General features: G+C 41.2%; 1 protein-coding gene across 1 annotated transcript in view; it reads left to right on the top strand.

Annotated features, from left to right (window-relative positions):
- Positions 1-17,396, top strand: part of LOC144769215 (uncharacterized) — a 222,402-nt gene that overhangs the window by 16,632 nt on the left and 188,374 nt on the right. The window contains exon 3 of the mRNA XM_078653256.1: positions 14,819-14,881. Within this exon, the coding sequence (XP_078509382.1) occupies positions 14,819-14,881 (63 nt within the window). The remainder of the gene's footprint in view (positions 1-14,818; positions 14,882-17,396) is intronic.

Here is a 17,396-nt window from a genome sequence, read left to right as displayed (position 1 = left end):
CCAACAATGCTGGGAACGGAAACATTTGCTCGGGGAACTAACAAACAGGGAGAAGAAGGATAAGTGGCAGACGGGGGGCAGAATCCTGATGTAGTGCATCTTAAAGAGGGGAATCAATGACAGTAAATGGCCTGTCAGGTCACATGCATTAATTGTTCACACTCTGCTTCTAAATAAATTGAAGAGGTAAATGTGATGGTTGATCTGTTTGTCCTTACTCAATGTGTTTCAAATTGATTTATAGGATACCTTTGTGGGTTAAAGAACCTATTGCAGATACCTGTGTGTAGCCAGCAAGTCTAATCTTACAATACTGGAAAGATAGCTCAGGCGTTTAATGCACTAAATAGTGCGATATATGTGCAATCATGGCCACAGGTGCGAATTACAGAATTGTTATAAGACTGAGCCTACTGCAGAGCATTGCATGCAACCTGCAGATCGAGCACAGATTTATACTAGATACGATTAATGAATAAATGCAGTTGTTGCAAAGATCCTTGTGCAACCTGCAGGAGACAAGTTGCAATACTAGTAAAGCAGCTCAGTAGGTTTTATACTAACTGAGTAACATCAAGATAACTTGAAGTTTTGTAATTCTGAGGTTGTTAAAACTAGTTCCGATGGGTCGTATTGACACTTATTATTACGGTTTGGAAGCTGGTGCCTTGGTTTAGCCAGCTGAACAGTTGATCAAGAAAAAAGCACTGCTCTTCTGGTAACAGTTTCGAAGACACTTCATTCTTCTGAGGCCAAAGCTGTAAATGTGTAACTGTTAGCCCATAGACAGCATAATAGTGACAACTCCTATATATCATGGTCAGAAATGTAACAGGTATGCTGTATTAAAAAAAACATTCAGGTTGGTTTGTTTCTAGGCAATGTATGACTCAACACAGTGTGTCTTTTTTCGTCTGGTGGACTGCTCTGCCTGGAAGAATTGTGAAATTCCATTTGGGCTCTCAGTTTGACCTCTAAGACCTGTTGCCAACCCAGGAACACTTTGGACAAATATATTTTGGCGTCCAAGCATTGGTCAATTTCCAGATGGCCCCTCGTCCTTGCTGAGCAAACAAATTATCAATTTCATCCAAATGTGTCTCTTAGTGATCAGGAGCCCCAGTGAACCATGGGCAAGTTTAGCTCTAGTCAGATCAACATCCTTCAAGATACCTAAAATCATAAATGAAGGTTTCAAGGCCCTTTAGCACTGATTATCTGTGACATTTCATCCACTACCACACCTCAAAAGCATGGATAGGTTGACTTTGCCTAATAGTATCTATCAGAGTACCTTCTTCCTCACTGCATTTCAGGCAATCGGGATGCACTATTGTGCATATAATATACAGTCTGCTCCTGTGATAGCAGGCTTTGTTTAGAAGTTTAGGTTAAATTACTCTCAGGCTAGCCCGTATAGCCACCTTCCAAGGACGCATTAATGTGACTTCTCAGTCAGTGTCCTCAAAGGGACCCTGCTTCTCATCTATGATGCAGGACACGGTGCAGGCAGTCTGGTCTACTATTAAGTGGAGTTTTAAAGGAAGCTGAGGTTTGCCCTTTGACACCGAAAAAACGTTTCTCAATTAGAACTCTACATTTCAGATGAGTTGCCTCTGGTAAATTAAACCCATCTAGAGAACAGGGAGTGATCGCATGGTGTAGTTGTAGGTATTTCAAATTATTTGTTATATTGCAAATTACTTGACTTTACCCTCCACAAGTATATCTCATATTTTAGAAATGCTCAAAGTATCCCTTCATCATGACTATATCTTTCAACAAACGACCCACCCATCGAGTGGTTGCATCTGTGACTTTCCTACTCCAGCCACGAATCGCCATAGCCTTATCTCACGTCTGATTACTGTTTGTCACAATCAGTTGTGTGTTTTGTCTTTTCACCTCATGCAGGTAATGCACATAAGTGCTAACACTCACAGATAACATATCAAGAGATATTGAGAGTTCTTCACTCGGCCTTGCAACCACTCACTCACAGTCAGAAGCCACAGAGGACAATCTTATATTGCAAGTGCAATGCCTCTATCAAAGACTAATCTTAAGAGAGCATTCAGTGACATGTGAGGAGACAGACCATCCTTAGGGGAAAAGAGAAAGTCAGTTTCTAGTCTTTCGGTCAGCAACATAGCTGGGACCATATAAAATGTTTTTGCAAGACACATAGAGGCTTTGGAAGGGTATTATGTTAGAAATGAGTTCCCCCAATCAATGAAATCAGTATCTTATGAGTTATGTGTGCATTAATCTAAAAAGCAGAAAGAGAAATCTCCAGATTTTGGTTTAGTAAACCCTCCATATTTCTTCTTTCCTCCATCACCTAGCACTTAATAGCGTCAGATTCATGGTGATAGCTATGTTTAAGCTCAGCTTCCTCCCCACCACCTATTTGCAGGATTAACCTGCATAGGGGGTTCTCTGAAGCAGGCAAAGCCATGCTGTGGAGGCTCCACGTTCAATGCTACTGCACAGCATTTTATGGGTTTTTTTGCAAATAAACTCCCAATGTGAGAGTTTGTTTTTGAAAAACTAAATATTTGTTACTCACACACTAGGGGTTAGTTGGTCATTTATGTACATTCCTGTTCAGGACCAATAGGGCAGATGGTCTGAGTTTCTTTGCCTGTTGGCCTTGCTTCAGCCGAGCTATTATACAAAGCTGTGCCAGTGGAAACATGATCATTTGTCTGACTCTAAATAGAGCGGATGAACTAGGAGGTTATTGGACAGGGTGCTCTGCCACACTTGTGTCATAGTATTCTAAATAAAGGCCTTTGTTTAAATCATCTGGTGAGGGGAGTATTCACCAAGCTTGTGAGAGCTGAACGATATGTGCAGAATCAACTGAATGACACCCACAGCAAACAACAGGATATAATTCACACAATCTTATCCCCAATTTCTCCTTAATCTAAAACCACAGATTCCTGCCACCAAACTAATTCAGCATGCCAGAGGCTTTCTTGATAAACCATTTAGGAGTGGTTGTATTGGGCATCCCAGCCTAATACCCCTTCACAAATCAAACATACATAAGAGCTCACCCTTACAGCTGCTGTAGACTTTGAGTACAGGAGGTTGATCTAAGCCTGAAATATCAAGCAGAACACAAGTGTTCCAGCACCAGAGAGAAGCATCACCAGTCATCACCCTTTTAAAGTCACAGGAACAAACTGTTAGCTGTTCATCCAAGGCTCGAATTTTGATTTAGCCATGCAACAGTTTGCCTACTATTTTAATTTGGAGCGACATCGGATGGCATGACGAGCAGTCAACCCAGGGTTACCATATACAACAGTAATGGTTACATGTCTAATTAAATAGACAGTTCTGTAATGACTTCAACTTCTTTAAACATTTAATGTAAGTGTGACCCTGTTTTTGAAGATAGTTAGTAATAACAAAAAGCTATGTAGAAAAGCTAGGAATACCTTTTGGAACCAGGAGTGGCATACACTTTAAGGATAGTATACATTTTCATTTCCTACTTGTCGGTAATACCTGTATAGACCTATCAGACTTTCACCGCTATAAAGGAGAGATTACTTAGATAGAATAGCTGCACCATGTGAGCTTTACCTTTCCCTACCATTACCTATTCACTTTAACCTGAATCAATCAATCTATCTATCTACACACACACACACACACACACACACACACATATATACATATATATATATATATATATATATACATATATATACATAGATACATATATATATATTCACATTTATGTTCATTCACTAGAAAAACAACAGCTGAAACATTTTTAATGGTTCTGTCCCAGACTCCCGAAACCACTAAAATTACCATATGGTCAGCAGCCAGTCCTTGCGCATACACTTCTGTGGCGACCGAGTGCAGTGGGGTTAGGGCAGGGGTCTAACCACAGGCCAGGTCAGTCCCTGCGCCCTATCTTCTGCAATTCATGAACCCTAAAACCACAATACTCACCACCAATTAATGTGTGGTATTTAAATGTCAAACCTAATGTCTTTGTCAGGGTGTCACCACAACAATAAAGAAGTAATGTGTCGTGATAAATTAATATTACCCAATTAAAACCTCATTGAATAGTAGCATCTTATAATTACTATGATTAAAACATATAATGATTTTAAAGGTAATTGTGTCATTGTCAATAAAACGTTTCAATATGTAGTCCCCTGAACACGTCTCAATCAGCTGCAAAGTAGCTTTACGCCCTAACATCAAATGTTCTTGTATTCTAGAGCTGTAACCCTAATCGTTCCAGTGTTGAATTGATTAGCAACTTTACATGGTTCTCCTAGGGTCATAAATGCGATCCCCTGGGAGACTTAGGGTATTGTTATAAATCAAATAACCTTTAATTGGTTGGGGTAGCTGGAAGCCTCCCAAACACTTCCCTGGTGTTGTCGCTGCTCTACTGCGGGTACCACCAGACAAATAAGTAAATATTATGCTCCTCCACTAGGGCTTGTAGGCGATCTCTTGGAAATATGACCCTGCCCGCAGTATGGCCTTTGGTGTGCTAAAGGCCCAAAAGAATACATTTTTGAATGTTCATTTTACATTTACATTCAGACGATATTGCCATGAATACTGTTAGTGAATGGCACACTACAGAATAATATGCAAATCAGAAATATTCTTAGTCCCAAATAAGCAGCGAAATCAGGCAGCAGCCCTAGTAGCATCGGACAGTCATCTGACTCATCCTCAAAATTATAAACAGTTTTCTTGCATAGCAAATTTTTAGCTCTGCAGAATTATCATTGTGTGGGCAAAAGAATAACATTCTGAGCAGATCAAAGCACAATTTTCTTAGATGTGAGATTGCCTTAGCATCTAAGAGCTGCCCAGTACATGAATATTAATTTTGCCTACTCTACAGTAATGGCATCAGGAGATGGCAAAACAAACTAGTTACATGAATAACAGCAAATTATTGCCAGGGCCACTGGAATTATGCATTTGTGCAGCCACAACGTTTTTCGCAATATTATGGATTTCCATCAGTTGCCACATAATCCATCTTCTACTGCATAAACTGCAGATTTAAAAAAAAAATATTTGTAGCTCAAACGGATAAAAAGTTACTAGAAACATTGCAACGGATGTTCATGCAAAGTGGAACATCAGTTACAAAGATTAACTGGTCATCTTTAATTTGCTTATTTATGTATTTGGTTTATAAACTGGTGCTGATGAAGCAAAATCTTTCCCTAGAAGTTATTACCATGTGTAAAAAATTACAAAAAAATGAAGTAATAATATCAAAAAATGTGCCACAATATGCTGCATAAGTTACCTTTTCTTGATGCATATTTTAGTCAACCCTGCTGCATAATTTGGTGTTCCCCTGCTGCATAATTCCAGTGGCCCTGAGTATTGGTAATCAATAAGGTACAGCAAGCTACCAGGAGGGCATTGGGAAATGCAACATTTCTGTGTGTGTGATGGAAGCTTTTAATCAAGAACAGAAAGAACAATGTCAATGGAAATTGCTGGAAATGGGTTCCGCCCTTTTAATCCATCTGGATTTTTCACTTTCACCTCGTTTTTTGCACTTTTTATTGTGGATATGTCTCACCACTCAAGCCTCACCCACTCACCTTAATAGGCAGAGTTCGCCTCTTATGATGAGGCTGCTAAGATAGATGTTGTCTTGTTCGAGGCATTATAATCTTGGTAGGCACTCATAGGTAAGGTCCGTAGGGTTTACTGATGTATCTGCAATATCACTGTATTATGCACATAGAGTAAAATCCACCTTCAAGTACAGTTTCACTTCCCTTAAGCCTGAAACATCCAGAGAGCATTAAAGTATGGCAGTGGTCGTTTACTTTTTTGAGGTGATTGAAAATGTTCTGCTACTGCTTGCTCCCTCTCTGTCCTCCAGTGTCTCTCGTTTTTTTAAAGTTTGAGTTTATTGAGATCAAAAAGCAGGAACATAAATGAAGAAAACAGGTAAATGTTACAATCTTACAAAATAATGATAAAAACATAATTAGTAACAAACTTAATAAAGTATAAAGAGACAAAGAAGAAAATCAGTCAAAAAATTTTTGCAAAGAGAAAGCAACATCGTAAGCATAACCAAGCAAAAGAGAAAAAGAATCAACATTATGTCAAAAAGATAAAAAATGTCAATTAATTAAGGTAATGATAAAAAAGGCAATGGGAGGAAATTCAAGGTGACTTCCGTACATCATCAGAGTGGGATGTGGATGAGGTGGGCGGGGAAGTAATTAGTGTTAGATAATTAGATAAAGGTAGCCACATGAGATCCCTTTTGATTGCTAAGGAGATGGGAGTGACATAATTTGTGTCTAGTCGATGGTGAAAACAAACCGCGTTCCACCAAGAGCGAAAGGTGACATTCTTCGCATCTTTCCAGTCGGAGGTAATGAGGCGGAATGCAATAGCAATTAAGAGGTCAAGGAGCTAAGTGTTTTGTGAAGATTGAGGCCATATAGGGGAGAGAGTACCTAGAAAGGCAAGAGTGGTGGAGAAGGGAAGTTGAACATGGAAAATTAATTGAATTTGGGACCAAACGCGTTTCCAGAACTCGGAGATGGGGGGACATTCAAAAAGCATGTGCTTTAAATCTGCAGAAGGATGTGCGCAAGACCAACATGTGGAAGGGGTTTCTAGTGAGAAGGTAGACAAAATTAGTGGAGTAAATAAAATCCGATTATAAATGAAAAAAAGGGTTTGAGTAGTGTTGGCAGCTCTGGAGGTCTTATGAATCTTAAACCATATTTTGTCCCAGAGAGGAATTGACCAATCTTGAGATAAGACTTTTTCCCAGGTTAATTCAGTGTTAGTTTTAGGCCTATCTAAGAGAGATTGAAAGGACTTATAAAGAAAAGAAGCAGATGGAGATTGATCTAACGCGGAAGAAATGGATTGAGAAGAGACGGGAATAGCAGTGGAAAAGGGTAAAGATTGGATATATTGAACTAGGACAGGACAAAGCAAGTCGTATTGTGTACGAGAAGATAGGGGAAGGGAGAATTGAGACCTAAGTTCCCAGAAGGGAAGAGGTTGATTGTGAGAAAGAAGTTGAGAAATCCACCTTATACCTTTGGAATGCCAGGACTTCCAGTAAATAGTGCGATTACGAATTTGAATATGTTTGTTATGCCAAATAGGTTGGAGATCAATGGAATGAAGAGATGGATAAGAGGAGGATAAAAAAGGTAAAAGTAAAGTACGAGAATGTGAGATAACAGGGTGTCGAAGAGAGGTCAATTTGGTAGAAAAAGAAAGAATTTCCCGAAAGTCAAAGGGAGAGAAAAAGGAAGATTCTATTTTTAGCAATAAAGGGGGGTAGAACCAAAGATCAGTGGTAATCCAACGGGCAGCTTGTTTCAATGAGAAAGCGCAATGATAAGTTGAAAAGTCAGGAAAACGAAGACCGCCATAGGATTTATCTTTCTTCAAAGATGTCAGAGATATGCGAGAACGTTTACCTTTCCACAGAAATTTTTGTAGAGTAGCGTCAATTCTCTTAAAGTAATAGCCAGGAATATGGACGGGTATCATAGAAATAGTATATAGTACAATAGGTGACAACATCATTTTGATAGAATCAAGGCAACCCCACCAGGAAAGGAAGAGAGGATTCCAGCGGGATATAGCTGAATCAAGTTTTTTAAGTATAGAATCAAAATTTATTTTCAAAGTATCCGACAAAAGAGGAGCAAACCAAATTTCTAGATATTTAATCCTAGAGGGTTGCCAAGAGAAGCCAGATTGCTCAAAAAGATGTTTTAGACATAAACCGCCTGATTCATCAAGCTAAATTGCACTCGCAAAGGGCAAGATTTTCAGAATCTTGCCTTTTGCGAGTGCAATTTTTGCATTCGGGATTCTTCATCCCAAATGCAAAATTCGCTATTTAAGAATTCACACATTTGCGAAGAATTGAATTTAAGGAATCTCTATTTGAGATTCCTTAAATGCAATTCATGAAGCATTTTAAAATTGCGAAATTGCAATTTTGGGCCGCTATTTACCGAGAGGTCAGACCTCTCGGTAAATAGCAAAAACTTAGAAAAATACATTTAAATGCATTTTTCTAAGTTGCATGTTACACACACACATGTCCTTTGGACATGTGTGTGCGCAACACCAATGTAGATTACATTTCAGGGGTGCTACAGGGTGTCCTTTAGACACCCCTGCACCCTTGAAATCGCATCCTTATTTGCGATTAGCTAATTGCTAATCGCAAATAAGGAATAACTCCCCATGCATTCCTTTGGGCCTGTAGGCCCATAGGAATGCATGGGGAGTTATTCCTTATTAGCGATTAGCAATTAGCTAATCGCAAATAAGGAACATGTAGGAATCGCAATATTTATTGCAATTACTACATGAATCCCGTTTTGCAAGTCCTTAATAGCGATTCGTTATGAATCGCTATTAGGGGCTCGCAAAACGGGAGAATGATGAATCAGGCTGAAAGTGTTTAAGGGGAGAATCTCACATTTATCTACATTAAGTCGGTAGCCAGAAATTTGAGAAAAAGAAGAGACCTGTTGAAGGAAGAAAGGAAGAGAAGATTGAGGGTTAGAACAATATAAAAGAATATCGTTGGCATAAACAGAGAGCTTAACTTGTTGAGAACCAAAATGAAACCCAGAAATATTATCATCCAGTCGAATTTTGGTCAAAAAAGGTTCCAGGGCCAAAACAAATAATAAAGGAGATAGAGGGCAACCTTGCCTAACACCTCTGTGCAACGAGAAGTAATCTGAGACCATACCATTAGCAAAGATAGAGGCACGGGGACCAGAATAAAGCAAAGAAATAAGAGTAATGAATTTAGGTGGGAAACCAGCCCATTGCAAAGCATGAAACATAAAGTCCCAACTAATCCTATTGAATGCTTTGTCTGCATCAAGAGATATGGCGGCCAAAGGATGAATAAGCAAAGAAGCTTTACTTAGGACAATAAAAAAGATGTGAGAATTGTCAGAAGAAAGTCTACCCTTGACAAAACCTGATTTGTTCTGGGCCAATTAAGTCAGGTAACAGTGGATCCATTCTGAGAGCCAAAATCTTGGCAAAAATGTTATAGTCTGTGTTAACCAAAGAAATAGGGTGGTAGTTTTTGCAAAGACTATGATCCTTGCCATCTTTAGGTTTAAACAAATCATAGCTCCTTGAAATAAGCCTCGGGAGGAACCGGTTTTTAGAAAAGATTAAAACAAAAGAAGTAAATTTGGTAAAAGAAATGAAGCAAAGTGACTGTAAAATTCAACAGTAAATCCATCGGGGCCAGGCGCTTTCCCTCGGCGTAAAACTGAGACAGCGTGAGAAATCTCACTGAGAGAGATGTCCAAATCCAAGGAGGTAAAATCAACGTGAGTAGAAGGAGGGGAAGGAATAGATTGAAAATAGGACAGGAGCTTGGTCGAATTTGGGATGGATTCAGGGGTGTAAAGGTTTTGATAAAAATTGACAAATTCATGAAGAATGTCTTTGTCTTTGAATAAAGCATCACCAGTAGGATTTTTAACAGAATCAATTTTAGTTCTCTCTTTCCGTATCTTCAAATAATTGGCAAGCAGTTTCCCCATTTTATTCTGCCCTCTATAATAACGGGAATTACATTTTAACAAGTAATTGGAGGCAGCGTCTGTAGTTAATTTATTAAATGTAATTTTGGCATCAATAAGTTCTTTGAGGGAAACTTCAGTGTTGGAGTGATAATACGTGTTCTCAAGGAGTTTTATTTTATTAAGGAGTAGGGTTAGTTTAGCCTCCAAGGATTTTTTCCTCTGTAATACAAAATTAATAATAAAACCTCGAGCAGCTGCCTTAAAATAATCCCACACCATAACAAAGGAATAATCTGGGGTATGATTAATCAGAAAAAATTCAGTAGCAAAGTCAGTGAATTTAGTACAAAAATTGGAATCAAGGAGAAGGGAGTTATTAAATCTCCATCGACCCGGATGAGGAGAGAAGGGAATAAGATCGATATCCACGTGTACAGGTGCATGGTCTCAAATTAAAATTGACCCAATGTCAGAGGAAGTGGCGTGTAGAGCTAGTGATTTACTAAGGAAAAGGTAATCTATACGAGTTTGGGAATGATGGGAAGGGGAATAGAAACTGTATTCTCTAAGGTCAGGATGACATAGTCTCCAAATATCGACTAAAGCTTTATGATGTATAGAATTAGTAAATTGAGTGTGCATTTTGGATGTACAAAATTTAACTTTAGAATTACGATCAAGGATAGGATCAAGGACTTGATTACAATCACCGCCAAGAATAAGATAATCATCATTAAGTGAATACAGTTGTTCAGAGATGGAAGGCCAGAAAGATTTATCAACACCAGTAGGGGCGTAAACATTGAAAATAACAATAGGAATCTTATCTATAAGTAATTTAACAATCACCAAGCGGCCATTATCATCAAATTCATGAGAAAGAAAAGAAATATTCATTTTTTATGGCATAAAATCACAACACCATTTTTCTTGCCCATAGCAGGGGAGTTAAATACATGACCCACCCAACATCTTTTAAGCTTAGAGGTGGGATTCTTGAATCAGGGCAACATCAGTCTTAAGCTTAGCAAGATGAGACAATACCTGATGCCTTTTAATTGGATTATTCAAACCTTTAATATTCCATGTAGTAACTCGGAATTCAAGCCAATAAGAGAATATGAATAAGAAAATTAAGCTCACGAGAGCAACCAAGAAAGAATATAAAGGAAGAAAATAATGAAGAGAATGATAGAGTAAAAGAAAAGAGAAGATGAAGGTAAAGAGAAGAAGAAAGAGAAAAGAGCAATAAGGTATAGAAATAAGAAAAAAGGGTAAGAAACAAGAAGACAGTACATGTCAAATACAGACGACTGAAAAAACATACTTACGAGAACAAACGAAAAATGAGGGTGACGACGCCAAAAGTCGACGACGGCGGACAACGAGAACACACCAAACAGCCGCTACAAAACATCTGGAATATACGAAACAGAAGGGGCACATCGGGTAAGGAAGGAAGACAATGACATCTGTAAAAAGAGAAATGAGGGTAGTAAATATGAGAAGGGAACATGAGAAAAAAGAGGTATATGCATACAAAAGGGAATAACCAAGAACGGCATTTAAAGATCAACAAGACAGAGAACATAACCATATAACCAACGCTATAGAAAACCAGTTAAACCATTATAAAAAACAGTTAAGCAATTAAGCAATTCCAGAGGTGTCCATTGCATCTGCTGCATGATGACGAAGGAACTCTTGTAGAGCAACTGGATCTTCAAACGTGGTGGTTTTGTCTTTGTAAGTAACCTTGAAGAGACAGGGATGGAGAAGCCATATTTAGCTTAGAGAGCTCGTAATTGAGGACGCATGTCCAGAAACTTTTTCCGATGATCAGCTGTTGTTTTAGCTACGTCCTGTAGGCGATGACCCTCCCATATAATTTGCTTTTTAGCTTTGGCCGCTGAGAGAACCTGTAGAAGATCGGTATATTGCAGAAACAACATGATGACACCTCGAGGCTTGTTAGACACTTTGGGACCCAGTCTATAGGCTCTTCGGATGTTGATGGTAAATGAGGCGGGTAAGTCCAGAATCTTTGGGAGAAAAGTTTGAAAGAAGGCAGTAGGATTTGACCCCTCTGAAAGTTCTCGAAGACCATAAAGACGAAGGTTGTTTCTGCGGTTTCGATTTTCCAAATCCTCCGCTTGACGTTTGAGATAAAGAATATCCGCTTCCATCGAAGAAATACGAGAGCAGGAAGTATGAAGAGATTCTGTTGATTGTTCTAGGATCAGAACACGAGAATCCAGCGAGGACCATTTATCATGCATAGTTTGTAAAGTTTTAGTGGTCATCTCCATAAATGGCTTGAGGGCACGTATTTATTCCAATATGAGATCCATAGATGATGAGGAAGAAGTAGAGGTCGGAGAGGGTGGATCTTTCTTTAGACGTTTGGTAGATGCTGTCATTGTTGGAAGCTTGCTGGCAGTATGCATTTTGGGAGATGTTCCAGGTTGCAAATCAATTCTTGGAGCAGGATTATCTTCCGTATCTTGAATTGTGGAGTCAGAGTCTGAGCATATAATTGATTTTTTTGCTGCAGAGAGTTTAAGATTGCGCACTTTCCCCATATAGAAGTAAAAATAAAATGAAAAAGGGCCTCACATTATCAAGTCTTCACTGTACAGAAGGATGTCCAGAGCTCCAGTTGGATGAAATGAGGAAAAACATGAAAAATGTATTCAAAATGGCGGCAAAATCAGTCAGACGTCATACTGAGGAGAAAAAGCGCAGAAAAAAACGCATAGGGAAGTAGAGCCCAAAAATAGAAAAGTACTGCAATAAAAATGCCAGCCATGAAGAGTGTTGAAGGGGAGAAGCCATCCATAGAGCAATGCAGCTGAAGGGAAAATCGTGTAAAAACGCGAGACAAAATGGCGGCCAGAATCTGAAAAAGCGATTTGCACCGAATTTAGCCCTGGAAAGCCATTGTTTTGTGCTAAAACATGAAGCGCCAGGCTCACCTCATGTTCCAAAGTCCAAATTTGGGTTTACTGCGTTCGTCCCCTGATGCAACCCCCGAAAAGTGTGAGGAAGCGGCGGTTGGCGCAGGAGCTCCGCCGTCAAGCCGCCATCCTAGACGGCGCACAAGCCACGCCCCTTCCAGTGTCTCTCCTGATAACAGGAGTTCAGCTGTGTTTAGAGCAGCCATTTAAACGTGGGTTTAAGGCTATTCATTCATATCAGGTTTCAGGTGCCATTTTTGTAAGATATGTATAGTTGAAATCATGCTGTTAGGCAGTGGTTAATTTGTAAAAATAATAAGTGCCGGGCCTCTTGTCAGGAGGCAGCATGCAATAGCCCATTTCTCCTGTTAGCGCCGCCTAAAAAAGAACCAACTACTAACCATGACACCCTACAAGTGAGGAAAGGATGTGACGGAACGGCCAGACCTGCCGACTTTGGAGCTGGGGAACCAGGTTTGAGTCTCGGCGTCAGCACATCATCCTGTGTTTCTGGGCAAATCACTTAATCTCCTGGTGCCTACCGAAAATAAATGTGTCCCTAACTGGTGCTCATGAAAAGTACTCCAATACCTTTGGGTCGAGTTCACGCTATAAGCGCCGTTGTTGATGATTAAGTGTCAGTGCATAGCATAGGAAACCACGGGTTCAAGTTGAGCACTACTGGTAGGTGTACTCACAGAGCAACCAAGACATGCTCCTTAGAACATCAATTTGCATTACAGGGTGATGCTGCAAATATAAAAAAGTAAACACTGACAAAGCAAAAAAAGAGAACGTAAATAAAAAAAATTATACAGAGTTTAACCCATCAGCCCTGTCACAGTGGACTACTTTTTAAATTGACAAGTACATATGTAGTTGAAAATGCAGTTGCTCACAGTGAGTAGAGCCAATGGCTGAAGTGGGCTGACCTACTACCCTAATTTGTATGCTGTGGTGGCTGGTAGCAAAATGCGAATGGCAGCTGAACAGACCAATGGAGAAGACCACTAACCGAAAGCCACTCTATGTTTTTGTTTTACAGTTTTACATAGCACCAACTCGATTCAAAGGTATCAGAGCTCTTTAAATGAGCACCAGTTACATTACACAGGGTCACACAATTTTGTTTTTAGGTGCTGGGAGATTAAGTGATTTGCCCAGAATCACAGGGTGTTGTGGCCATGCCAAGACTCAGACCTGGTTCCCCAGTTCCACAATTTGCAGCTCTGGAATATACTTGTTTATTTTCTATTTATGATTTTTTATTAAATCATAGTCTCGCAAAACAGTTAAAGTTGTCTCTGGCCAGACATAAAACAGAGAGAAAGCACGTGATTTTAAGCATGGAAAGATTCATGGAGGCGACAGATACAGCCACATGAGTGAGAATTTCATCTCCCTGGAACTTGGAGTAAAAATAAAAAACTGCAAAACGCCAAATCAGCTAACATTGCTTCCTGCATGCTCATGCATAAACCATTGAAAAAACTCCCGTTTTGCCAAGCTTTCGGTGGAGTTCACCACCACCCACCCCAAGTGCAGACAGAATCTTCCAGATCCTCATTATAGCTCATGAGTAAGATTGAAGAGACTAACTGGCAGGCGAAAGCTGCCAAAGGCAAAAACTGTACCACTTTGTGACAAAATATGTGTCAGTTGCTTTTTAATTGAGTTTTGTGAGAATCGTGACCAATCTTCTCAACCAAACAAGAGGGATTAAATAAATTCCTGTAGAATCTGTAGCATCTTGAAGGTCTGGGTGGGAGTGGGGTCACACTCGAGTTGAGTCTTCCAAAGTGTATATTATTTATCTGGTGTCAGCAGATGTTGAACAAGTCTAAAATGATGAGGACTGATAGGAGTAAACACTTTACTAGTGGCAAATGAATTTGAAAGCACTATAAAAATATGTGCATAATTAACGTTTTGCCTGTGAAATGTTTTTTGTGGGTTCTTTGGGACTTATTCCGAGCTCACAGGTAACTAAAAATCCTCGGATTTCTGGAAGAAACCTTATAGGTAGAGGGTAAGTTACGGGCTGAAGTTCTCCCTTAATTCTATTTCAACGTTAATATAAATTCAGCTGTTGCAATCTCCTATGTAGTCAAGATTTCCTAAAGAAACTAGATGATTTTCAGTTGAAGTTAAATTAGGTTGATCCATCTGGTGACCATTTTTATCTGAACTGAACTATATTTGGGGTCAAAGCAAAAGTCATCATCAATTTTGTAAAATATAATGCTTGTTTTTCACTTTGTACCTTCAATTCTATTTCAGACTACAGATGCCCGTGCCACTATAAAAAGTCTATTGAATTTCCTATGCTGTTACATAAACAAAGTAAGTCAGAATTCTTTTCTTTTAACCTCTCTACACTTCTAAGTAGAAACATTGGTTAGGCAATCTGTTCAACCCTAGTGTTTAGATAAATCTTCAGGGGGGTCATGCCTTAGAGGCCATTTACTCTCAGGCCAGCACATAAAATCGCTCATTCATTCTGCCTGTGGGAAGTCGTAACACTTCAGCTAGAGGGCCAAAAAATGTTAGTCCTGCCGAAGACAGCGGAGCTTCGGAAAACGCACCAGCCCCACAAACTCAACACCAGAGGTTAACATTGCCCACTACAGGCCCAAAAGGACAACCATCCTCTGCATCCTGATCCTCATTGCCCATAGGCTGGCGGTACCAACACAGCGGACAACCAACATCCCTTGCAGACAAAGCCGATGGCTGTGCTGTGCTTGTTGGCCTCTGGTACCATCCGAACAACAACTGCCAGAATCGGAGGAGTCACACAGCCAGACCTATCCAAGTTGCTCACATGTGTATTGGATGCCATCATTAGCTCTGTACCCCAGCACCGGCACTTCTCACACACTGCGCAGGAACAGCTGGAGACCAACCAAGGCTTCTTCGCCATTGCTGGCTTCCCAAACGGGTTGAGGGCAATTGATTGCCCACATGTACTCCTCGTGCCCCCTGCCACCACTGCACACAATCATCACAACAGGAAGCACACCCATTCCATCAATGTGCAGGCAATAGTGGACCACCGGGGACTCTTTACAAATGTTGTCGCCAACTACCCAGGCAGTTGGCATGATTCCCTCATCTTCCGACAGTCCATCATCAACTAGCGCTTTGAGGTTGGCACCTATGGCTATACACTGCTCGTCGGTAAGTAGCAACTCAACACACAACACACCTCACCTCCACCAAAATACAACTCACGGCTCTGGGAATGCACACATTACAAAATCACATACAACATGACAACCAACATGCCCACATACCAGACACGAAAACACAACTTACTGTGGCAACCTGGGTTAGCCATGTACACAAGCCAGCAACTGCATGGCACCGCAGCCACACAATAACAGAATGTGGGGAGAGGTGGGTACCAGGCATGTGCGAAGGGGACATTTCCATGTCAATATACACTGCTGGTGTTTGGATTGTACTGGACAGTGGACACAACCATGTTACCTCAGCCAGTGGGGAAGATCGCAGAAGAGTAGCTTGTTACGTCCCCCCTGTAAGCGTGAGCTGAGTGGGCTGGCCCGGGGTACGCCAGACCAGCATAGAGGTGTGAATAAAAAGTCAGTTGCTCTGAGCGTGGTTCTCTTCCGCAATGGCCAACGTGTCTGCCGGGGCGGCGCCTCTCACCCTGCCATGAGGCCGAGGCCTTGAACGTTGGTGCCTGCTATCCTGTGCCCCAGCTGCACCCCAGGTGGATGGTGCCCAGAACCGTTCTGCCCGCCCCTGTGCACCCAGGCCTCACTGCACACCTACCGACACCAGCGTGCGTCAAGGAGGGCTCACCACATGCCAGCACAAGCTCCAAGCCGGGACCTTGGCAGCCTTCTCAGACCATCGCTAGCCTCTGCGAGACAGGCCCACATTACTCCTTTCTCGTTGGCGTACTCCACCGCTGCCTCCGGCCCACACTGCAGTCCAGTAGGTCATACATTTGGAACTCAGTCTTGATTTCATGATGGCCGAGTCCATATGTGAATGGGATGTTTTATGTCACTGTACTCCCTACAATGTGGTGCCACCGACTCTGTGCATAGCATTCCAACGACACATGTCTTTGGTCACTTGCTCACTACTGCCTTCGGCAGTACCAGAACCGCAGAGTAATCTGTATACTACCTACACTGCGGTTCACCCAGCCTCATACAAATCCAATCCAGTCCTGACCAAGCAGGACACAGCATCGTCGAACACGCTCAGCTCCGGTGGTTCTTCCTCCATCAACCACAAATCATCGCCACAGCTTGGCCCGCAATGACCGCAGGCTCCGGCCCACTCTACGGTCCAGTAGGTCGCACATTTGGAACTGAGTCTTGGTGTATTCATGGCAGAGATGATACCATTGTACAGGCCTCATCGCAGACTGCATCCCCTTTCAGCTCTGGTGCCACTATCTCTGTGCCCCGAAATTCATGGACACTCTCTGGTAGAACTTTGGTGGCGTCTGAGTCTATGGCCTGGGGGTTGTCTTCATCATCATGTAGCTGATACTGACTTGGTGTGAAAAATGAGTCTGTAGCATTCATCACCTCCATATTAACTGTTTCTGCTTGGTTCAACCCTCTGCATCATGCCCTGGAAGAACACCTTCAACTGTCCCCCGAAACACTCAACGACATTCACCTTGGAGATCGATGAGGACCCGCTCTTCTCTGGTGCCCCTATATCAGTGCACCGCAAGTCACCGTCCCGTGGGAGTGTGCCTGTGTAGGCTGCACTGCATCTGGGGCCACTAACTCTGTGCAGCTCGAGTCATGGACCAAGTCTGACTGACTTTTGTATGGCCTTTGAGTCGATGGCCTGGGGGTCATCAATG

This window comes from Lissotriton helveticus, chromosome 7 (genome assembly GCF_964261635.1).
Source record: "Lissotriton helveticus chromosome 7, aLisHel1.1, whole genome shotgun sequence".
Taxonomy (NCBI): domain Eukaryota; kingdom Metazoa; phylum Chordata; class Amphibia; order Caudata; family Salamandridae; genus Lissotriton; species Lissotriton helveticus.
This window is presented reverse-complemented; position numbering and strand designations above follow the sequence as displayed.